Source organism: Pristiophorus japonicus, chromosome 18 (genome assembly GCF_044704955.1).
Source record: "Pristiophorus japonicus isolate sPriJap1 chromosome 18, sPriJap1.hap1, whole genome shotgun sequence".
Classification (NCBI taxonomy): Eukaryota; Metazoa; Chordata; class Chondrichthyes; family Pristiophoridae; genus Pristiophorus; species Pristiophorus japonicus.
The window spans coordinates 112,851,157-112,875,785 of record NC_091994.1 but is presented as its reverse complement, the minus strand read 5'-3'; the positions used below and the strand labels follow the sequence as shown (position 1 = coordinate 112,875,785).

The window sequence follows — 24,629 nt, the reverse complement described above, 5'->3', positions numbered from 1 at the left end:
TGTGATTCTGTAAGTTTGGGCCACGATTGCGACAATTTCGGCTAAGCAAACAGGGAAGTGACTAATAAACGAAACTCGCAACCTGAACCAAAATTAAGCCGTGTTTCCTGGCGGGTGCCTGATTCATAAATGTACACTCCCTGAGGCAGGCAGTTGGCAATATTTTGGCCCAGATTATTTTTCCACTTTGAAAGCTTTCTGTCACCTCCCAAGCCGATAAATCATAAATCAGCTTGCCTGCTCCCTGCGCAGGTGTCATTTTCTGGTCAGACTGGTTATCAGAATGGTGTGTTGGAATGTTCCATCATGGGCAGTACCTTGGTATCGAGGAAGACTTGCTTCCACTCTAAAAGTGAGTTCTCAGGTGGCTGTACAGTCCAATGCGGGAATTACAGTCTCTGTCACAGGTGGGACAGACAGTGGTTGGAAGAAAGGGTGGGACTGGTTTGCCACACGCTCCTTCCGCTGCCTGCGCTTGGTTTCTGCATGCTCTCAACGACGAGACTCGAGGTGCTCAGCGCCCTCCCAGATGCACTTCCTCCACTTAGGGCGGTCTTTGGCCAGGGATTCCCAGGTGTCGATGGGGATGTTGCACTTTATCAGGGAGGCTTTCAGGGTGTCCTTGTAACATTTCCTCTGCCCGCCTGGGGCTCGCTTGCCGTGAAGGAGTTCCGAGTAGCAAAGGACATCTCTCTCTCAGGCAGTACCCCAGAGCCGAGGATGACTTGAGGGAGGGATTCAAATTCCTGGGACATTGGAACCAGTTCTGGGGGAAGTGGGACCTGTACAAAAGGGACGGTCTGCACTTGGGCAGGACTGGAACTGATGTCCTGGGGGTAACATTTGCTAATGCAGTTCGGGAGTGTTTAAACTAATATGGCAGGGGGATGGGAACCTATGCAGCGAGATTAGGGCGAAGTAATATGGAGTCAGAAACAGATGGTAGAAAGGTAAAAAGCAATAGTGGAAGGCTGAGTAAACAAAGGCAAGAAACAAAAAGGGCCATACTACATCATAATTCTAAAAGGACAAAGGGCGTTAAAAAAACAAGCCTGAAGGCTTTGTGTCTTAATGCAAGGAGTATCCGTAATAAGGTGGATGAATTAACTGTGCAAATAGATGTTAACAGATATGATGTGATTGGGATTACAGAGACGTGGCTCCAGGATGATCAGGGCTGGGAACTCAACATCCATGGTTATTCAACATTCAGGAAGGATAGATTAAAAGGAAAAGGAGATGGGGTAGCATTGCTGGTTAAAGAGGAGATTAATGCAATAGTTAGGAAGGACATTAGCTTGGATGATGTGGAATCTATATGGGTAGAGCTGCAGAACACCAAAGGGCAAAAGTGGGAGTTGTGTACAGACCTCCAAACAGTAGTAGTAATGTTGGGGAGGGCATCAAACAGGAAATTAGGGGTGCGTGCAATAAAGGTGCAGCAGTTATAATGGGTGACTTTAATATGTACATAGATTGGGTTAACCAAACTGGAAACAATACGGCGGAGGAGGATTTCCTGGAGTGCATAAGGGATGGTTTTCTAGACCAATATGTCGAGGAACCAACTAGGGGGGAGGCCATCTTAGACTGGGTGTTGTGTAATGAGAGAGGATTAATTAGCAATCTCGTTGTGCGAGGCCCCTTGGGAAAGAGTGACCATAATATGGTGGAATTCTACATTAGGATGGAGAATGAAACAGTTAATTCAGAGACCATGGTCCAGAACTTAAAGAAGGCTAACTTTGAAGGTATGAGGCGTGAATTGGCTAGGATAGATTGGCGAATGATACTTAAGGGGTTGACTGTGGATGGGCAATGGCAGACATTTAGAGACCGCATGGATGAATTACAACAATTGTGCATTCCTGTCTGTCGTAAAAATAAAAAAGGGAAGGTGGCTCAACCGTGGCTATCAAGGGAAATCAGGGATAGTATTAAAGCCAAGGAAGTGGCATACAAATTGGCCAGAAATAGCAGTGAACCCGGGGACTGGGAGACATTTAGAACTCAGCAGAGGAGGACAAAGGGTTTGATTAGGGCACGGAAAATAGAGTACGAGAGGAAGCTTGCAGGGAACATTAAGACGGACTGCAAAAGTTTCTGTAGATATGTAAAGAGAAAAAGGTTAGTAAAGACAAACGTAGGTCCTCTGCAGTCAGAATCAGGGGAAGTCATAACAGGGAACAAAGAAATGACAGACCAATTGAACAAGTACTTTGGTTCGGTATTCACTAAGAAGGACACAAACAACCTTCCGGATATAAAAGGGGTCAGAGGGTCAAGTAAGAAGGAGGAACTGAGGGAAATCCTTATTAGTCGGGAAATTGTGTTAAGGAAATTGATGGGATTGAAGGGCGATAAATCCCCAGGGCCTGATGGACTGCATCCCAGAGTACTTAAGGAGGTGGCCTTGGAAATAGCGGATGCATTGACAGTCATTTTCCAACATTCCATTAACTCTGGATCAGTTCCTATCGAATGGAGGGTAGCCAATGTAACCCCACTTTTTAAAAAAGGAGGGAGAGAGAAAACAGGGAATTATAGACCGGTCAGCCTGACCTCAGTAGTGGGTAAAATGATGGAATCAATTATTAAGGATGTCATAGCAGCGCATTTGGAAAGAGGTGACATGATAGGTCCAAGTCAGCATGGATTTGTGAAAGGGAAATCATGCTTGACAAATCATCTGGAATTTTTTGAGGATGTTTCCAGTAAAGTGGACAAGGGAGAACCAGTTGATGTGGTGTATTTGGACTTTCAGAAGGCTTTCGACAAGGTCCCACACAAGAGATTAATGTGCAAAGTTAAAGCACATGGGATTGGGGGTAGTGTGCTGACGTGGATTGAGAACTGGTTGTCAGACAGGAAGCAAAGAGTAGGAGTAAATGGGTACTTTTCAGAATGGCAGGCAGTGACTAGTGGGGTACCGCAAGGTTCTGTGCTGGGGCCCCAGCTGTTTACATTGTACATTAATGATTTAGACGAGGGGATTAAATGTAGTATCTCCAAATTTGCGGATGACACTAAATTGGGTGGCAGTGTGAGCTGCGAGGAGGATGCTATGAGGCTGCAGAGTGACTTGGACAGGTTAGGTGAGTGGGCAAATGCATGGCAGATGAAGTATAATATGGATAAATGTGAGGTTATCCACTTTGGTGGTAAAAACAGAGACAGACTATTATCTGAATGGTGACAGATTAGGAAAAGGGGAGGTGCAACGAGACCTGGGTGTCATGGTACATCAGTCATTGAAGGTTGACTTGCAGGTACAGCAGGCAGTTAAGAAAGCAAATGGCATGTTGGCCTTCATAGCGAGGGGATTTGAGTACAGGGGCAGGGAGGTGTTACTACAGTTGTACAGGGCCTTGGTGAGGCCACACCTGGAGTATTGTGTACAGTTTTGGTCTCCTAACTTGAGGAAGGACATTCTTGCTATTGAGGGAGTGCAGCGAAAGTTCACCAGACTGATTCCGGGATGGCGGGACTGACATATCAAGAAAGACTGGATCAACTGGACTTGTATTCACTGGAGTTCAGAAGAATGAGAGGGGATCTCATAGAAATGTTTAAAATTCTGATGGGTTTAGACAGGTTAGATGCAGGAAGAATGTTCCCAATGTTGGGGAAGCCCAGAACCAGGGGTCACAGTCTAAGGATAAGGGGTAAGCCATTTAGGACCTAGATGAGGAGAAACTTCTTCACCCAGAGAGTGGTGAACCTGTGGAATTCTCTACCACAGAAAGTTGTTGAGGCCAATTCACTAAATATATTCAAAAAGGAGTTAGATGTAGTCCTTACTACTCGGGGGATCAAGGGTTATGGTGAGAAAGCAGGAATGGGGTACTGAGGTTGCTTGTTCAGCCATGAACTCATTGAATGGCGGTGCAGGCTCGAATGGCCTACACCTGCACCTATTTTCTATGTTTCTATGTTTCCACACTATGAGTTCTCAGGTGACTATTGAGAGCAATGCGGGACCTACAGTCTCCGTCACAGGTGGGGCAGACGGTGGTTGGAGGGACGGGTGGGTGGGGGGGCTTGGCTTCCACGTGCTCCTGGCGAAGGGACTCGAGGTGTTCGGTGCCTTCCCAGATACTTCTCCTTTGAGCGGTCTTGGGCCAGGGATTCCAGGGTGTCGGTGGGGATGTTGCACTTTTTCAGGGAGGCATTCACCTTGCTGAATCAGCTGTCTCTCCACAGACTGAGCCCTTGCTTACAATATTACTGCGAATATCCACAGTCAACCCCTGCTGTTTCTCCCATTGTCAATCTAACATTATTTACAATCTAATCTTCTTAATCCTGGCTGTTGTGTTCCATAGATGATATTTCCATCGTCCGAATAGTGAATCATATTCTATAGGGTATTTCATCAAATATAAGAGGTTTTGATGCAACAGAATCAGCCATGGCTCAGTGGGCAACACTCTTGCCTCGGAGTCAGAAGGTCATGGGTTCAAGTCCCACTCCACAGACTTGAGCACATAAATCCAGGCTGACACTCCCAGTGCAGGGCTGAGGGAGTGCTGCACTGTCGGAGGTGCCGTCTTTCGGATGAGACGTTAAACGGAGGCCCCGTCTGCTCTCTCAGATGGATGTAAAAGATCCCATGGCACTATTTCGATGAGCAGGGGAGTTATCCCCGGTGTCCTGACCAATATTTATTCCTCAGTTAACTTAACAAAAACAGATTATCTGGTCATTATCACGTTGCTGTTTGTGGGAGCTTGCTGTGTGCAAATTGTCTGCCACATTACAACAATGACTAAAGCATAAGAACATAAGAAATAGGAGCAGGAGTCGGCCATACGGCCCCTCGAGCCTGCTCCGCCATTCAATAAGATCATGGCTGATCTGATCATGGACTCAGCTCCACTTCCCCACCTGCTCCCCATAACCCCTTATTCCCTTTCTGTTAAGAAACTGTCTATCTCTGTCTTAAATTTATTCAATGTCCCAGCTTCCACAGCTCTGAGGCAGCGAATTCCACAGATTTACAACCCTCAGAGAAGAAATTTCTCCTCATCTCAGTTTTAAATGGGCGGCCCCTTATTCTAAGATCATGCCCCCTAGTTTAGTCTCCCCCATCAGTGGAAACATCCTCTCTGCATCCACCTTGTCAAGCCCTCTCATAATCTTATACGTTTCGATAAGATCACCTCTCATTCTTCTGAATTCCAATGAGTAAAGGCCCAACCTACTCAACCTTTCCTCATAAGTCAACCCCCTCACCCCGGAATAAACCGAGTGAACCTTCTCTGAACAGCCTCCAAAGCAAGTATATCCTTTTGTAAATATGGAAACCAAAACTGCACGCAGTATTCCAGGTGTGGCCTCACCAATACCCTGTATAACTGTAGCAAGACTTCCCTGCTTTTATACTCCATCCCCTTTGCAATAAAGGCCTCCCTGATCACACGCTGTACCTGCATACTATCCTTTTGTGTTTCATGCACAAGTACCCCCAGGTCCCGCTGTACTGCAGCACTTTACAATCTTTCTCCATTTAAATACAGGCAACTCTCGATTATCCGTACACGGATCTAACTGAGAACCCTCTGTAACGGCGTTTATAAAAACTGTCGCACTCGTGAATATCTCGATCACCTCAAGTGTCAATCACATAAATTGACTTAGGCATGCAGTCCTTTCTCACTTCGCAACTGACACAGGCATTAAATAACTGTCACACACGTGAAAATCTCCCCCCCCCCCGCCCCCCCCCACTACTCGTAGAATCAGAGACGTCTATAGAACGCAAGGAGGTCTTTGCAAAATATTCCAAACCAGTTTTTCTCCAGTTTGTGCCCACCTTCTGTTTCTGTGCTGATGAGGTCAGTGTTTGTGAAAGCTGCCCATCCCTTTTGCTCCAAAAGCCTTTTCTTTTCGATAAAAGTGCTTAAGCTGTTCATATTCATAAAAGCATAAGAATTAGGAGCAGGAGTCGGCCATTCGGCCCCTCGAGCCTGCTCCGCCATTCAATGAGATCTCGGCTGATCTTCTACCTCAACTCCACTTTTCCCCTTTCCCCACACTATCCCCATATCCCTCGATTCCCTTAGTTCTTAGATTTAATGGCCTCGTTCTTGAATATACTCAACGACTGAGCCTCCACAGCCCTCTGGGGCAGAGAATTCCAAAGATTCACCACCCTCTGAGTGAAGAAATTTCTCCTCATCTCAGTCCTAAATGGCCGCCCCTTATCCTGAGACTGTGACCCCTGGTTCTAGACTTCCCCAGCCCGGGGGAAACATCCTCCCTGCATCTACCCTGTCAAGGCCCTTAAGAATTGTATATGTTTCAACGCTCAGGAATGTAGGCTGAGTCTACTGAATCCCTGTCTGAACCTTTGGTTGCATTTGTATTCCTCACACTACCCGACCCTGGACATTATTCCTGGGCACCTCTTGGTCAGCATTGCTGATTTGATTGTCTCGATTTGCCGGAGTATTTGAACTGTCTGGTAGTCCAGGGTCAGAGGCAAGACTGCAGTCAGGGGAGGAATAACCCTTGGCTCTGTCACGCTGATTCAGGAAATGTTTTTTCCCCCCTTGTAGATTTATGGAGACTCGAAACACGAAACCCATTCACTCTCTACTCTAGTATCCGAGCCATAAGAACATAAGAAATAGGAGCAGGAGTCGGCCATTCGGCCCCTCGAGCCTGCTCCACCATTCAATAAGATCGTGGCTGATCTGATCATGGACTCAGCTCCACTTCCCCGCCCGCTCCCCATAACCCCTTATTCCCTTGTCGCTCAAAAATCTGTCTATCTCCACCTTAACTATATTGAATGACCCAGCCTCCGCAGCTCTCTGGGGCAGAGAATTCCACAGATTCACAACCCTCAGAGAAGAAATTTCTCCTCATCTCCGTCTTAAATGGGTGCTACCTTATTCTGAAACTAGTTCTATATTCCCCTACGGGGCGGGGGGGGAACCATCCTCTGTGCATCCACCCTGTCGAGCCCCCCTCAGAATCTGATATTCTGATATATATATATATATATATATATATAGCCATGACGTTTACAGAAATAGGCCTCAAACAGTTAAAGTGCTAGCCTTCCCTGACACCGGCACAACGCTGCTTTAATTTGGAGCAGATTGTGAATAGGTTTCTCTGATACACTGCTTCCTTTCATCTTCCATTCCACCGCTGCCTGACTGGAAGGGGCAGGCGAGACTGTTGCGTGTCTAATCACCGCCTCGCTCGTTCCAGCCTGTCCTGCTGTGGTGCCGCCTGACAGCAATTGACCCCACCTCCTCAGCTGACTGGCTTAATCTTTTACGTGATTTCTGATCCTGATATTCCGTGGACATGCTTGCCGCATAACAGAGGCAGAGCGGAGTGTTGTAGCTGCCTGACTGCTTTGGGAGACTGTGTCTGTGTGTGTGTGTGGCCGGGCTGGCCGCATGACGAATGCCTGCACCTATTTTCTATATTTCTATGTTCCTTTTGGCACCAGCGATGCTGTGATCTGTCCTAGAAGCTGTAATCTCACCTGATTTTGAAAGCAGACAGATGCGAGAGACCATGAGGATCATACAGTGCATTGGGAATATAAGTGCACCCACACGAAATGGCAATTCCTGGAAATGGTAAGTGCGCTGGAATGACCTCCTTAATATGTCGAACGTGTGGGGATTTTTTTCCCACCTTGCTGCAGTTTAAAATTCAGTCTGATTTTAAAGGAAGGACATGTTTGCTTCACTGGGGACTGCCTGAGCTCCTTGCAGGTGTGTGAATGGTCAGATTGGAGCAGCAGTACCTGCTGGCACAGCAAGGAGTATTTATAGCAAGCAGGTTCCTGTTGGTGGTGAGGAGTTCTCGGCAATAACACCAGACTTTCTCATCCAGAGCCTGCGTGTGCTCGACTGATGCTGACCACAACCTTCACAGTTCATGAAACCCTCTGAAATAAAAACAGCAAACTGCTGCAAATATTCAGCGGGTCAGGCAGCATCTGCGGCGAGAGAGACCGAGTTGGCGTTTCGGGTCTGTGACGCTGCGTGAAATGTCGGGTCAAAGTGAATGGACTCTCATAAGAACATAATGTAAGAGAGTAGGAGCAGGAGTCGGCCATTCGGCCCCTCGAGCCTGCTCCGCCATTCAGTGAGATCATGGCTGATCTTCTACTTCAACTCCACTTTGCTGCACTGTCCCCATATCCCTCGATTCCCTTAATGTCCCTGGTCTGTCCCTGCAGCAACAGATCACAGCAGGTTTACAACAACAACTACTTGCATTTATATAGCGCCTTCAACGTAACAAAACGAAACGTCCCTTGGCGCTTCATAGGTGTGTTAGCACTCAAAAAATTTGTGACAGCGAGCTACATAAGAAATTACGGCAGGTGACCAAAAGCTTGGTCAAAAGGTAGGTTTTAAGGAGCGTCTCAAGGAGTAAAGAGAGGGGCAGAGGTTTAGGGAGGGAGTTCCAGAGCTTGGGGCCTAGGCAGCTGAAGGCACGGCCACCGATGGTGGAGCGATTATAATCAGGGATGCTCAGGAGGGCAGAATTAGAGGAGCGCAGACATCTCGGGGGGGGGGTGGAGGGGGTTACAGATCACCATAAAACCAGTCCCAGCCTGCTCCCCCCCCAGCTCACTCACTGCCATTACTCATTCCTATTTTGCACTGTGCTGATCCAGGCGTTCTGTGCAGTGCCGACGATGTGTCAGTGCGTGCCTGTGATGCAAATGAGAATAATTGCTGAGCAGGAGCTGGTCGCACCAGTCTAATCGCAGGGCACGGTCTCTCGCTGCCGCACCGCGGCCCGGGAACAGCGGGGTTGGTGACACGGAGCGTACACTTGCAATGGGCCCATAGGCCGTGCCCAGCCCCTCCCCACCAGCCTGTCACCGAATGCAAGTTTGGGCATCTGCACTGTCTCTCTCTCTCTCTCTCTCTTTTGCTCATATCTACTTTGAGCACGACACACGGACCAGCTGCAGAAACCTCAATTCTGCTAAACTTTTACATTTAGGAAATTCACTGCATATAAGTGAGCTGTGTGTGTGTGTCTCTCTCTCTCTCTCTGCATGTATCTGTGTGTCTGTGTCTGTCTGTGTGTGCGTTTATGTCTGTGTGTGTGTGTTTGACTGTCTCTGTGTCTCAGTTTGTCTGTGTGTGTGTGTGAGAGTGAGTGTTGGTGTCTGTCTCAGTGTACATGGGTGTGTGTGTGTGTCTCAGTGTGTGTGTATGTGTGTGTGGGTGTCTGTCTCTGTGTGTGTGTGTGTGTGTGTGTGTGGGTGTCTGTCTGTGTGTGTGTGTGTGTGTGGGTGTCTGTCTGTGTGTGTGTGTGTGTGTGTGGGTGTCTGTCTGTGTGTGTGTGTGTGTGTGTGTGTGTGAGTGAGTGTGGGTGTCTGTCTCAGTGTACATGGGTGTGTGTGTGTGTCTCAGTGTGTGTATGTGTGTGTGGGTGTCTGTCTCAGTGTACATGGGTGTGTGTGTGTGTCTCAGTGTGTGTATGTGTGTGTGGGTGTCTGTCTCTGTGTGTGTGTGGGTGTGTGAGAGTGAATGTTGGTGTCTGTCTCAGTGTGTGTGTGGGTGTGTGAGAGTGAATGTTGGTGTCTGTCTCAGTGTGTGTGTGGGTGTGTGAGAGTGAATGTTGGTGTCTGTCTCAGTGTGTGTGTGTGTTTGTGAGAGTGAATGTTGGTGTCTGTCTCAGTGTGTGTGTGGGTGTGTGAGAGTGAATGTTGGTGTCTGTCTCAGTGTGTGTGAGTGAGTGTGGGTGTCTGTCTCAGTGTACATGGGTGTGTGTGTGTGTCTCAGTGTGTGTATGTGTGTGTGGGTGTCTGTCTCTGTGTGTGTGTGGGTGTGTGTGAGTGAGTGTGGGTGTCTGTCTCAGTGTGGGTGGGTGTGTGTGTGTGAGAGTGAATGTTGGTGTCTGTCTGTGTGTGTGTGTGTGTGTGTGTGTGGGTGTCTGTCTGTGTGTGTGTGTGTGTGTGTGTGTGTGTGAGTGAGTGTGGGTGTCTGTCTCAGTGTACATGGGTGTGTGTGTGTGTCTCAGTGTGTGTATGTGTGTGTTGGTGTCTGTCTCTGTGTGTGTGTGTGTTTGTGAGAGTGAATGTTGGTGTCTGTCTCTGTGTGTGTGTGTGTTTGTGAGAGTGAATGTTGGTGTCTGTCTCAGTGTGTGTATGTGTGTGTGGGTGTCTGTCTCTGTGTGTGTGTGGGTGTGTGAGAGTGAATGTTGGTGTCTGTCTCAGTGTGGGTGGGTGTGTGTGTCTCAGTGTGGGTGTGTGAGAGTGAATGTGGGTGTCTGTCTCAGTGTGGGTGGGTGAGAGTGAATGTGGGTGTCTGTCTGTGTGTGTGTGTGTGTGTGTGTGTGGGTGTCTGTCTGTGTGTGTGTGTGTGTGTGTGTGTGTGTGTGAGTGAGTGTGGGTGTCTGTCTCAGTGTACATGGGTGTGTGTGTGTGTCTCAGTGTGTGTATGTGTGTGTGGGTGTCTGTCTCTGTGTGTGTGTGTGTGTGTGAGAGTGAATGTTGGTGTCTGTCTCAGTGTGGGTGTGTGTGTGTGTCTCAGTGTGTGTATGTGTGTGTGGGTGTCTGTCTCAGTGTACATGGGTGTGTGTGTGTGTCTCAGTGTGGGTGGGTGTGGGTGTGTGTCTCAGTGTGTGTATGTGTGTGTTGGTGTCTGTCTCTGTGTGTGTGTGTGTTTGTGAGAGTGAATGTTGGTGTCTGTCTCAGTGTGTGTATGTGTGTGTGGGTGTCTGTCTCAGTGTGGGTGGGTGTGGGTGTCTCAGTGTGTGTGTGTGTGCTCATGTGCACTCACTGATAACCTGTTCCTCAAACTTGAGTTGTGTTTATTTGGTCTTTACACAGCGAGCGAGATAAAGCTCAGTCAGAGCGCACTGGCCGGGTGAGGAAATGTTCATGGCCACACGCCAATTGCACAAAGATGTCAGATTCAAAAGCAAAAGGGGCTGAATTATTAACAAATGAGGTGTTTGATCTTCAAGCACATATTGTGCTAAAGCAGAAAACTTCATTATTAGGAATCAGTTGACAGGAATTCCGTGCTGTGGAAATTCTGTACATGGAACAAGCAAAGTAAGGAGGATTTTCTTATAAAGTGACTTCACTGGGATGAGTTGTGTAGTGGGCAGACAATCCAACTCTCGTATTGGCGCCAGGCAGCAAGAACGGGACTGGCCCAGTATCCGCGTCAGACAATCCCAGGGGCGGTCGAACGTGGTAAATACACCATCAACTCCCACTCCCCCGCCCGCATTATGGCCTTCAGTAACACACCCTGGCCTCACCAGCCAATCCCTCCCAGACATGGGGCTGCAGGACATCGCCTGCCAGACTTACTCCATGTAGGCTGCAGCAGGCAGACACAGCGACTGGGGTACATCACCTGAGGGTCGTAGAGGCAGAAACCCCCATCGCTGTTAAAAAGTACTTGGATGTGCTCTTGAAGTGCTCATCATCATCATAGGCAGTCCCTCGGAATCGAGGAAGACTTGCTTCCACTCCTGGTGAGTTCTTTGGTGGCTGAACAGTCCAATACGAGAGCCACAGACTCTGTTACAGGTGGGACAGACAGTGGTTGAGGGAAGGGGAGGGTGGGACTGGTTTGCCGCACGCTCCTTCTGCTGCCTGCACTTGTTTTCTGCATGCTCTCGGCGTTGAGACTCGAGGTGCTCAGTGCCCTCCCGGGTGCACTTCCTCCACTTAGGGCGGTCTTTGGCCAGGGACTCCCAGGTGTCGGTGGAGATGTTGCACTTTATCAGGGAGGCTTTGAGTGTGTCCTTGCAGTGTTTCCGTTGCCCACCTTTGGCTCGTTTGTCGTGAAGGAAGGAGCTCTGAGTAGAGCACTTGCTCTGGGAGTCTCGTGTCCGGCATACGGACAATGTAGCCTGCCTAGTGCTTGAAGTGCTGTAACCTACAGGGCTACGGATCAAGAGCTGGAAAGTGGGATTAGGCTGGATAGCTGTATTTATTCAGAGACTGTGACCCCTGGTCTAGACTCCCCAGCCAGAGGATTAGGCTGGGTAGCTCTTTGTCGGCCGGCGCGGACACGACGGGCCGAATGGTCTCCTTCCGTGCCGCAAACCTCTAGGATTCTATCAGTCTGGGCTAGATTCAAATCTTATTTCCAGAGGTGAAAGGCAGAGTCACTGTCACCCAGTTTCCCCCTGGTAGAAAGTGGTACAGTCCACAAGCGGCCAATGAGGCGGGGGTGGGGAGGGGGGTTAGATCCAGATATTGGGGCTGGCAGACTCGGAGCCAGCCTCAGTGGTGGACCCCATCAGAGGCAGCTCCTGTGTCTTCGCTTTGACCATGCAAATGACACATTTAAACAACTATTTGAGGATCCTGTGTTGATGTCTTCTCACTGAAGTAATCCTCGAAGTTCCTCTATGTTGACATTCGCGCCCCCCCCCCCCCCCGGGAGTTCTCGCTGAAGGTGCCACCTTGTGCTGTGATACATGCTGACAATCCACATATTGGGGGCCCATTCAGTGTCTCGGTGATCGCTGAGAGTAGCATGAACCAGATCCCCTCCCCTCAGTACTGCTCGCCTCCACCCCCCCCCCCCCCTTCACCTTCCCTGCTGCCTCCAGAGTCCGGTTGCTAACCGTACCAGGGATCTCCTCTCCGCAATATTGCTAACGGCGGTGGGTTAGTCCACGCTCTGGACGAGAACCCGAGGACAGATGCTCAGAATTTTGAACCTCTCTGTCAGACCTGCTCTTGACTGTCTTTGTTCCAGTGAAATGAGCTTCTATTTCTCTAGTTTGTCCTCAAGGTTCAGCAGACTGATTCCTGGGATGGGGGGATTGTCCTATGAGGAGAGATTGAGAGGATGAGGCTGATATTCTTCAGAGTTTAAAAGAATGAGAGGTGATCTCATTGAAACACACAAAATCTTACAGGGCTTGACAGGGTAGATCAGGGAGGATGTTTCCCCCGGGCTGGGGAGTCTAGAACCAGGGGTCACAGTCTCAGGATAAGGGGTCGGCCATTTAGGACTGAGATGAGGAGGAATTTTTTCACTCAGAGGGTGGTGAATCTTTGGAATTCTCTGCCCCAGAGGGCTGTGGAGACTCAGTCTCTGAGTATATTCAAGACAGATTTTTGGATATTAAGGAAATGAAGGGATAGTGGTGAACCTGTGGAATTCTCTACCACAGAAAGTTGTTGAGGCCAATTCACTAAATATATTCAAAAAGGAGTTAGATGAAGTCCTTACTACTAGGGGGATCAATGGGTATGGCGAGAAAGCAGGAAGGGGGTACTGAAGTTGCATGTTCAGCCATGAACTCATTGAATGGTGGTGCAGGCTCAAAGGGCCGAATGGCCTACTCCTGCTCCTAATTCTTTTGTTCTTATGTTTGAAGACTAATGTCTCTCAGTGAATCTCTTCTGCACCTGCTCCATGGTCTTGGCTTCTTTCCTGAAGGAACAAGCCCAAAAAACTGGACAGAATGAGGTTGAAATTCAACTTTGGCGAAGGCACCGAACGGGTGGGAGTGGATCAGCCCCCACGATACACCCGGCCCACTGGCGCCTCCTGTGCTCTAACCATTCTATGATTCTATGAGTCAGATTAATGCAATCTCCGCAGTTAATATCGATTCCGTCTGCGCAGTGAAATGTGACACCATGGAGCCATACTGGTTCTCCGAGCCGGTTTATTCACTGGATCATCAAAGCCTGCAGCAGGTGGCATGACCCAGTTAGAATATAAATGGCTGTTTCTGCCCATAAGCCTTGGCAAATCAGACAGGTTTATTTTGGGTTTGGTGTCAGCATTAGAACAATAGAAACATTGCAGAACTCACGCCCTCTGCTGTGTTGTGATTTAAAGGGGTACGGCAGCGCAGTGGTTATGTTACTGGACTAATGATCCAGAGACACGAGTTCAAAATCCCACCACGGCAGCTGGGGAATTTAAATTCAGTTAATTAAATAAACCTGGAATTAAAAAGCTAGTATCAGTAATGGTGACCATGAAACTACCGGATTATCGTAAAGACCCATCCGGTTCACTAATGTCCTTCAGGGAAGGAAATCTGCCGTCCTTATCCGGTCTGGGCCTATAGGTGACTCCAGACCCACAGCAATGTGGTTGACTCTTAACTGCCCTGAAATGGCCCAGCGAAACACTCAGTTGTACCAAAACCACTGCGACAAAGTCAACACTGTGGGAGCATCTTCACCACACGGACTGCAGCGGTTCAGGAAGGCGGCTCACCACCACCTGCTCAAGGGGCAATTGGGGATGGGCAATAAATGCCGGCCTTGGCAGCGACGCCCACATCCCATGACGAATAAATAAAATAATATATATTTTATGGTGAAATCGATTTTGACTGCTGCGATTTCATTATTCCTGCTCACCTCATTCTCCAAAGCCCTACAATTATTTTTAAGAACAGATCCAATTCCCTTTTGAAAGTTACTATTGAATCTGTTGTAATGTACGCAGCTGTGAGGATGCTCACAGGTTTGTAGAGCTGTTGCACGCGGTGTCCACCGGTACGCTCGCGGCCTTCCGCGAGAGGTGGGCGCCGGAGGGACTGGAGTGCATCGTTACCCCCGGCAACCAAATTTTAATTTGATTTTATATGTTTTAAAGTTTAATTTGCTTTAATTGCCGGATTTTTAGTGCCCCCTCCCCTTTTATAGGGGGCACTTGTAAAATATATGGTCTTAATGCCCCCAAAAAAACCACAAAAAAACCAACAAAAAAAAAGAAACAAAAAACTTTTTTAAAAAAGGGGCAGTTAAGTGCCTGGAGTGTCCCCCAGATTGGGGGGGCACTTGATCTAATGTGTATTTTGTTCCTCCAAAAAGAGTTGTAGAGCTGTTGCATTGTGAGTGACTTAGCCAGTCATGTGATGTTCACACGACTCAATAAAACCCCGGCCAGTTAGGTTCGGGGGAATCCACGATGGGGCAGGTGGTTGTGAGCCTGGTGGATGAACCGGTAATGTGTAGTGTGATTGTTGAACCTTTGTTAATAAACCAATTAGTTCTGAATAGCAATGAGTTGCTATGAATTCTTAAGCAAAGAGCCCATGAAGCAAACACTTTGCAATCTGCTCCCACCGCCCTTTCAGGCAGTGCACTCCAGATCACAACTCACTACTCCCCATCTCCTCCCCTCCTCCCCCCTGTTGTGTGGAATTTATCTGCAGATGCGGCAGTCTAATCAATCAGAAAAATGTTAGGAAAAATGTTGTAATATTGTGTTTTCCCTCTCTAAATTCTCCGCCTCTCTAGCTCTCTTTCCTCTTTTAAGAAGCCGCTTAAAACCTAGCTCTTTGATCAAGCTTTTGGCCATCTGCCCTCATTTCTCCTTTTGTGGCTTGGTGTCAAATGTTGTTTGAGCACGCTCCTGTGAAGTGCCCTGGGATGTTTTACTACGGGAAAGGTGCTATGTGAATACAAGTTGTTGTTTTATGAGGGGGAGCGGTTGAATGCAAATCATGCTGCACCGTTCTAGGCGCTCTCTCTCGAGTGAAAGGTTTTCAACTAATTTTCTGTGACAAAAGAAAAACCGAGTTCTGGTGCTCTGCCTGATGTTCCCCTCACCGTAAGCAGCTTTTGAAATCTGTGGTTAGTTTGTAATCACTGGATCTCCCACCTTTTGTGCCAGTCGTGGCTCAGTGGGCAGCACACTCGTCTCGGAGTCCGGAAGTTGTGGGTTATAGTTCCGCTCCAGAGACTTGAGCACAGAAATCTAGACTGGCACTCCCAGTGCAGTACTGAGGGAGTGCCGCACTGTCGGAGGGGCAGTACTGAGGGAGTGCTGCACTGTTAGAGGGGCAAACTGAGGGAGCGCTGCACTGTCGGAGGGGCGGTGCTGAGGGCGCGCTGCACTGTCGGAGGGTCAGTACTGAGGGAGCGCTGCACTGTCGGAGGGTCAGTACTGAGGGAGCGCTGCACTGTCGGAGGGGCAGTGCTGAGGGAGTGCTGCACTGTCGGAGGGGCAGTGCTGAGGGAGTGCTGCACTCTCGGAGGGTCAGTACTGAGGGAGCGCTGCACTGTCGGAGGGTCAGTACTGAGGGAGCGCTGCACTGTCGGAGGGTCAGTACTGAGGGAGCGCTGCACTGTCGGAGGGTCAGTACCGAGGGAGCGCTGCACTGTCGGAGGGTCAGTACTGAGGGAGCGCTGCACTGTCGGAGGGGCAGTGCTGAGGGAGTGCTGCACTGTCGGAGGGGCAGTACTGAGGGAGTGCTGCACTGTCGGAGGTGCCGTCTTTCAGATGAGACATTAAACCGAGGCGCTGTCTGCTCTCTCAGGTGGATGTAAAAGATCCCATGGCACTATTTTGAAGAAGAGCAGGGGAGTTATCCCTGGTGTCCTGGGGCCAATATTTATCCCTCAATCAATATCACTAAAACAGATTATCTGGTCTTTATCACATTGCTGTTTGTGGGAGCTTGCTGTGCGCAAATTGGCTGCCGCGTTTCCCACATTACAACAGTAACAGCACTGAAAAAATGTACTTCATTGGCTGTAAAGTTCTTTGGGACGTCTAATAGTTGTGAAAGGCGCTATATAAATGCAAGTCTTTCTTTCCCTACGGCGCTGCATGCCCGTCCTCAACCAACCCATAATCGCAGTACCTTCAGAATTGGACCTTTTCTGACTGCTCCCTGCTGTCACCAGCTTATCTCCCCTTCCTCCTCCATGTATGTTCAGCCAGGTTAGTGATCGAGTATCACTTGTCACACTGACCACAATAACTTGGCTTTGATAAGAGAGTAACGCTCCTGGAAAGCGCCTCGGGACCTTTCACTACATTAAAGCTGCTATATAAATGCAAGCTGTTGTTGTTGTTGATGCAAAAACAGAATAATGAGAGAAAGTGTCATCATCATAGACAGTCCCTTGGAATCGAGGAAGACTTGCTTCCACTCTAAAAGTGAGTTCTCAGGTGACTGAACAGTCCGATACGGGAATTACAGTCTCTGTCACAGGTGGGACAGACAATGGTTGAGGGAAGGGGTGGGTGGGACTGGTTTACCGCACGCTCCTTCCGCTGCCTGCGCTTGTTTTCTGCATGCTCTCGGCGATGAGACTCAAGGTGCTCAGTGCCCTCCCAGATGCACTTCCTCCACTTAGGGCGGTCTTTGGCCAGGGACTCCCAGGTGTCGGTGGGGATGTTGCACTTTATCAGGGAGGCTTTGAGGGTGTCCTTGTAACGTTTCTGCTGCCCACCTGGGGCTCGCTTGCTGTGTAGGAGTTTTGAGTAGAGCGCTTGCTTTGGGAGTCTCGTATCAGGCCTGCAGACGATGTGGCCTGCCCAACGGAGCTGGTCGAGTGTGGTCAGTGCTTCATAGACACATAGAAAATAGGTGCAGGAGCAGGCCATTCGGCCCTTCGAGCCTGCACCGCCATTAAATAAGATATTGGCTGATCATTCACCTCAGTACCCCTTTCCTGCTTTCTCTCCATACCCCTTGATCCCTTTGGCTGTAAGGGCCATATCTAACTCCCTTTTGAATATATCTAATGAACTGGCCTCAACAACTTTCTGTGGTAGAGAATTCCACAGGTTAACCACTCTCTGAGTGAAGAGGTTTCTCCTCATCTCGGTCCTAAATGGCTTACCAACTTTATTCTTAGACTGTGACCCCTGGTTCTGGAACTCCCCAGCAACGGGAACATTCTTTCTGCCTCTAACCTGTCCAGTCCCGTCAGAATTTTATATGTTTCTATGAGATCCCCTCTCATTCTTCTAAACTCCAGTGGATAACAGGCCCAGTCGATCCAGTCTCTCCTCATATGACAGTCCTGCCATCCCGGGAATCAATCTGGTGAACCCTCACTGCACTCCCTCAATAGCAAGAACGTCCTTCCTCAGATTAGGAGACCAAAACTGAACACAATATTCCAGGTGAGGCCTCACCAAGGCCCTGTACAACTGCAGTAAGACCTCCCTGCTCCTATACTCAAATCCCCTCGCTATGAATGCCAACATATCATTTGCCTTCTTCACCGCTTGCTGTACCTGCATGCCAAACTTCAATGATTGATGTACCATGACACCCAGGTCTCGTTGCACCTCCCCTTTTCCTAATCTGTGACTATTCAGATAATATTCTGTCTTCCTGTTTTTGCCACCAAAGTGGATAACCTCACATTTATCCACATTATACTGCATTTGCCATGTATTTGCCCACTCACCTAACCTGTCCAAGTCACCCTGCAGCCTCTTAGCATCCTCCTCGCAGCTCACACCACCACCCAGCTTAGTGTCATCTGCAAACTTGGAGATATTACATTCAATTCCTTCATCTAAATCATTGATGTATATTGTAAATAGCTGGGGTTCCAGCACTGAGCCCTGCGGCACCCCACTGGTCACTGCCTGCCATTCTGAAAAGGACCCGTTTATTCCGACTCTCTGCTTCTTGTCTGCCAACCAGTTCTCTATCCACGTCAATATATTACTCCCAATACCATGTACTTGATTTTGCACACCAATCTCTTGTGTGGGACCTTGTCAAGAGCCTTTTGAAAGTCCAAATACACCACATCCACTGGTTCTCCCTTGTCCACTCTACTAGTTACATACTCAAAAGATTCTAGAAGATTTGGGGATGCTGGGGATGTTGGCCTGTGCGAGAACACTGACGTTGGTGCGTCTGTCCTCCCGGGGGATTTGCAGGATCTTGCGGAGGCAGCGTTGGTGGTATTTCTCCAGCGATTTGAAGTGTCTACTGTATATGGTCCTCGTCTCTGAGCCATACAGGAGGGCGGGTATCACCACTGCCCTGTAGACCATGAGCTTGGTGCCAGATTTGAGGTCCTGGTCTTCACACACTCTTTTCCTCAGGCGACCGAAGGCTACGCTGGCACACTGGAGGCAGTGTTGGACCTCATCATCGATGTCTGCCCCTGCTGATAGTAGACTCCCGGAAAGTGAGGTATGGAAAGTGATCCACATTGTCCAAGGCCGCACTGTGGATTTTAATGACCAGGGGGCAGTGCTGTGTGGTGGGGTCAGGTTGGTGGAGGATCTTTGTCTTAACTGGGTCTTTGAGTGCTCTGGTGTTGATTTTTCTGCGGCATTGCTTCAGTTGCCGTCGTCGCTTTGGGGCGATGTAGATGTTGATGACGGAACGGATTGGGCGGTGGTCCGTCCAGCAGTCGTCGGCTCCTGTCACGGCGCGGGTGATGCGCATGTCCTTGCGGTCCCTCGCTCGAACGATGACGCAGTCGAGCAGGTGCCAGTGCTTGGAGCGAGGGTGTTGCCACAATGCCTTGTACTTGTCCCTCTGGCGGATCAAGGTGTTGGTGGTGACCACACCTTTCTGAGAAAAAGGGCATATGCGAAGAGGGATGTTTGTACCTCTGAGCCCTAATCGTGTGCAGTGGTACCTGGGGGTTGCAGGAATCCTTGTGGCGAGGGGTCACAGTGAAGGAGCTTCGATCCAGTGCACTACACTCAACCTCGCAGAAAGTAGTCCCCTTTGTTTTGGAAGCAGCTACAAACTTGCACTTAACCAAATAATAGCTTTTGTTTTAAACCTGACTGGTAAACGTGAATACCAAATATTTTTGGACTGCAAATGCGGCAGGAATTATATTGCGTAAGTATTTTAAATAAACAAAATCTTCCAGCAGAGCTCAAGTGTATTCTGGTTCTCGAGCAAAGCTGATTTGATGCCAGTATGTAAAACAAAGTTTATTTATAGTTTCTAGGTACTGGATCATTTTGGCTGTCTATTGCATAAATAAAAGAACTCCCCTGCTCTTCTTCGAAACAGTGCCATGGGATCTTTTATGTCCAGCTGAGAGAGAAGACGGGGCCTCGGGGTTTAATGTCTCATCTGAAAGACGGCACCTCCGGCAGTGCAGCCCTCCCTCAGCACTGCACTGGGAGTGTCGACCTAGATTTATGTGCTCAAGTCCCTGGAGTGAACTTGAACCCACAACCTTTTGACTCCGAGGCGAGGGTGCTGCCCACTGAGCCATGGCTGACACTCATTGTAATGACTCAAGAGTCTGGTTAATGTAAACTCACTCAGGTGCAACCTGATCCATCTTTATTCCAGCCCAAGAGTGCCAGCGTGACACAGACCCCCAGCTTATATACAGGTGACCAAGCACACATGCCACATGCATACAGTCCGATGACCTCCGACTGCGGCGCCCTCTGGTGTCTGGTGACCCCCAAGCATTAATACATAACAACATCCCCCTTTTAAAATCTTAACAACAGTCCTTTTACAAATTACGACGGTCTGGGGCTTTCCTCTCACGAGTTGATCGTCTCAGTTCAACTTTGTCTCTGGGGGAGCGTTCTGAGTCCGTTGAGACTGAGGGCTGAGTAGCCGATCTGATGGGAGTGGAGACTGAAGGTTCAGAGTCAGTAATGTCAGCAGAGTCCTCTGATTAGTGAACAATGGTTAGGTTGGTCACTGACTGTATCTTCCTCACTCGGTTCCAGTTCATCCGTGTGTCGCTGTTTAACCTGGTCAAGGTGTTTCCTGCATGTTTGCCCATTCTTGAGCACGACAATAAACACTCTGTTACCCTCCTTGGCTGTAACAGTGCCGGTGATCCACTTTGGACCTTGGCCATAGTTCAGTACCTGTCTAAACCCGTCAGAATTTGAAACGTTTCTATGAGGTCCCCTCTCATTCTTCTGAACTCCAGTGAATACAAGTCCAGTTGATCCAGTCTTTCTTGATAGGTCAGTCCCGCCATCCCGGGAATCAGTCTGATGAACCTTCGCTGCACTCCCTCAGTAGCAAGAATGTCCTTCCTCAAGTTAGGAGACCAAAACTGTACACAATACTCCAGGTGTGGCCTCACCAAGGCCCTGTACAACTGTAGTAACACCTCCCTGCCCCTGTACTCAAATCCCCTCGCTATGAAGGCCAACATGCCATTTGCTTTCTTAACCGCCTGCTGTACCTGCATGCCAACCTTCAATGACTGATGTACCATGACACCCAGGTCTCGTTGCACCTCCCCTTTTCCTAATCTGTCACCATTCAGATAATAGTCTGTCTCTCTGTTTTTACCACCAAAGTGGATAACCTCACATTTATCCACATTATACTTCATCTGCCATGCATTTGCCCACTCACCTAACCTATCCAAGTCGCTCTGCAGCCTCATAGCATCCTCCTCGCAGCTCACACTGCCACCCAACTTAGTGTCATCCGCAAATTTGGAGATACTACATTTAATCCCCTCGTCTAAATCATTAATGTACAATGTAAACAGCTGGGGCCCCAGTACAGAACCTTGCGGTACCCCACTAGTCACTGCCTGCCATTCTGAAAAGTACCCATTTACTCCTACTCTTTGCTTCCTTTCTGACAACCAGTTCTCAATCCATGTCAGCACACTACCCCCAATCCCATGTGCTTTAACTTTGCACATTAATCTCTTGTGTGGAACCTTGTCGAAAGCCTTCTGAAAGTCCAAATACACCACATCAACTGGTTCTCCCTTGTCCACTCTACTGGAAACATCCTCAAAAAATTCCAGAAGATTTGTCAAGCATGATTTCCCTTTCACAAATCCATGCTGACTTGGACCTATCATATCACCTCTTTCCAAATGCGCTGCTATGACATCCTTAATAATTGATTCCATCATTTTACCCACTACCGATGTCAGGCTGACCGGTCTATAATTCCCTGTTTTCTCTCTCCCCTCCTTTTTTAAAAAGTGGGGTTACATTGGCTACCCTCCACTCGATAGGAACTGATCCAGAGTCAATGGAATGTTGGAAAATGACTCTCAATGCATCTGTTACTCCTGCTCCTATTTCTTATGTTCTTATGTAACCTTGTAGTCTCCACAAATCCTGACAGTGCCACCACTCTTCAACACAGGAACAATGGGACTAGCCCACTCGTTAAACTCGACCGGTGATATGATCCCTTCACGCTGGAGTCTGTCAAGCTCAATTTCAAACTTCTCGCTCATCGTGTACGGAACAAACCGAGCTTTATAATAGACAGGCCTTGCATTGGAGTCCAGGTGAATCTGCACCTTGGCTCCCGTAAAATTACCGATGCCCGGTTCAAACAAAGAGAGAAACTTTTTTAATACTTGAGCACATGAAGTATTATCCACGGAGGACAACATCTTGACATCATTCCAGTTCAGCTTGATTTTCTCGAGCCAATTCCTGCCGAACAGCATTGGACCATTACCTGGGATGATCCATAATGGTAACTCGTGAACCACACCGTCATATGACACCTCAATTGCTGCACTGCCGAGCACCAGTATGAGTTCTTTAGTGTAAGTACGCAATCTGGCATTGACTGGACTCAGCTTTGGTTTCACAGCCTTAGTGTCCCACAGCTTGTCGAATGTCCTTTGTCTCATTATCGACTGGCTCGTACCCGTGTCCAGCTCCATTGATACAGGCATGCCATTCAGCTTCACATTAACGATTATCGGCTGGCTCTTGCTCAGGAACGAATACAGTCCATTCACTTCCTCCTCGAGTTGTGTATCCGGGCCATCACTGAACTGGTCCTCATCAACCACGTGGTGAGCCGCACCACGCTTGCTCCGTTGTGGACACATCCAGTGAAGGTGCCCCACTTTCGAACATCCATTGCATGAGTATTGTCTAAACCGACACTGATGAGGCCGATGATTGCCCCCACAACGCCAACAGGGTGAAATCTGGATCGAACCAGTTGGCGGGCTCTGAGCAGTGGCAGGTTTTGCGTAAGCAGCTCTGCCCGAAGACGACGCCATCTTGTTTACAGTACTTGCCTTGGAATTCCGACTCATCGATGATATCTGCCTCAAATTATCATCCGTCGTCATGCATGCCTGGGCAGTCGCGATGGCCTTTTTCAAATCCAGCGTCTCTGCAGCCAACAGCTTCCTGAGGATCACATCATGGCTGATGCTTATCACAAAGACATCACGCAGCATGTCTTCCAGCATGTTCCCGAACTTACACGGCTCAGCAAGACGTCGCAGGTCGGCGACAAATCCTGACACGTCCTGGCCCTCAGCACGAACATGCGTGTAGAAACGGTAGCGTGATACGATGATCCCCTCTTGTGGCTTCAGATGGTGACCCACCAACGTACACAATTCCTCGTACCCTTCTTCCGCCGGATGTACAGGCGAGAGAAGATTCTTCATGAGGCCGTAAATTTTCAGACCACAAACGGTGAGGAGAACTGCCCTGCGCTTAACTGCGTAGGCCTCTGCCTCCATGCCGTTGGCCACAAAATACTGATCCAGGCGGTCGCCAAAATCCACCCAATCCTCACCCTCCATGAATCGCTCCAGGCTTCCAACAGTGCCCATTGTGCATGCAAAGGTTCTTAAATTACCTCGTCGCCAATTGTAATGACTCGAGTCTGGTTACTGTAAACTCACTCGGGTCCAACCTGATCCATCTTTATTCCAGCCCAAGAGTGACAAAGACACCCAGCTCATATACAGGTGACCAAGCACACATGCCACATGTGTACAGCCCGATGACCTCCGACCGCGGCGCCCTCTGGTGTCTGGTGACCTCCCAAGCATTAATACATAACGCAAAATGAGTGATTTCTCAGTACTTTTGATCCTTGTGTTTTGTCAGTGTTGTTGTGTCGGGTTCACGATGACTTTCAGCCCTAGCGCCACACGTCGGATAATACCAAAATTGGCAGCGGAATGTTTATCAGACTCAAAGTACTTCTTGGCTCAATTGGAGCAGGTTCTCCTGCCGAGACCTGTGGAAGAAACATCACCCGTGACCTTTGCCGTACTTCCAACCGAGGAAGTTTTATTCTGTGGTGCCCATCCTTCCTTTCTGTTTTTAGAGGCGATGACCATTAGAATTGTTTTTAACAATTGATACCGTATTCAGTCGCGGGGCGGGAGCAGCCATTTGTCCAAGGCAAACGGCAACAAATTTGAGGGGAGTCTGGTTTCAGAAGATGTTCAGTGACTTCAAGGAATGGGTGTGGGAGTGATGCTGCCCAGTTTTTGATCCCTGGGTATTGGTGCCCACGTTGTGTTTGTACCTGTGCGAGCAGTGATTAAATACATATGCAATTGTGTCCCATTTTGTTCTTGAGATACAGACCCTTTTTTTAAAGGCCATTTGGTCTGATTCTGTTCTGGATTGATTGTGGGCACCCCAGTTCTATCTCTCATCAGCTCTGGTGGTGGGAGTCCGCAACTCACGGCCTGAAAGGGTGGGGGGGGGGGAGCTGAAACTCTCACCACATTTAAAAAGTACCTGGATGTGCACTTGAAGTGCTGTAACCTAGAGGGCTACGGACCTAGAGCTGGAAAGAGGGACTAGGCTGGGTAGCACTTTGTCGGCTGGCGTGGATATGATGGGCCGAATGGCCTCTGATTCTGCGACATCTCGCACGCTGCACTCCGGCTGATTTCAGCCAGGGCACGGAGTTTTGAAACTGATCGACTGACGAAAAGCCACTTAACTGAAAGATATCTTGACGATGGAGCTCACTGTCTCGCCTCTGTTAGACGTTAAAACAGCCCCTCAGTGAGCTTGTCTCCCACGCTGGAGGCCATTGACCTTTGTTGCTGTCAGCGCAAAAACAATCTTAAAATTGCGGTGGGATTTTCAGCCGGGCACAGTCCAATTTGCAAAGTTCCCAGACCAGCCCATTAAACCGTGACGTGGACTCCTGTTCCGTTA

At 48.8% G+C, this 24,629-nt stretch overlaps 1 protein-coding gene across 3 annotated transcripts in view; it reads left to right on the top strand.

The window, feature by feature from the left end:
* LOC139228980 (NAD kinase-like) overlaps window positions 1–24,629 on the top strand; it is a 124,207-nt gene that overhangs the window by 71,106 nt on the left and 28,472 nt on the right. The window contains exon 1 of one of the 3 annotated variants that reach the window (XM_070860617.1): window positions 7,314–7,604. The exons of the other annotated variants lie outside the window; for them this stretch is intronic. Within the exon in view, the coding sequence (XP_070716718.1) occupies window positions 7,528–7,604 (77 nt within the window). The 5' untranslated portion in view covers window positions 7,314–7,527. Of the gene's footprint in view, window positions 1–7,313; window positions 7,605–24,629 lie in introns of those variants that run through there. 3 annotated transcript variants of the gene reach the window in all.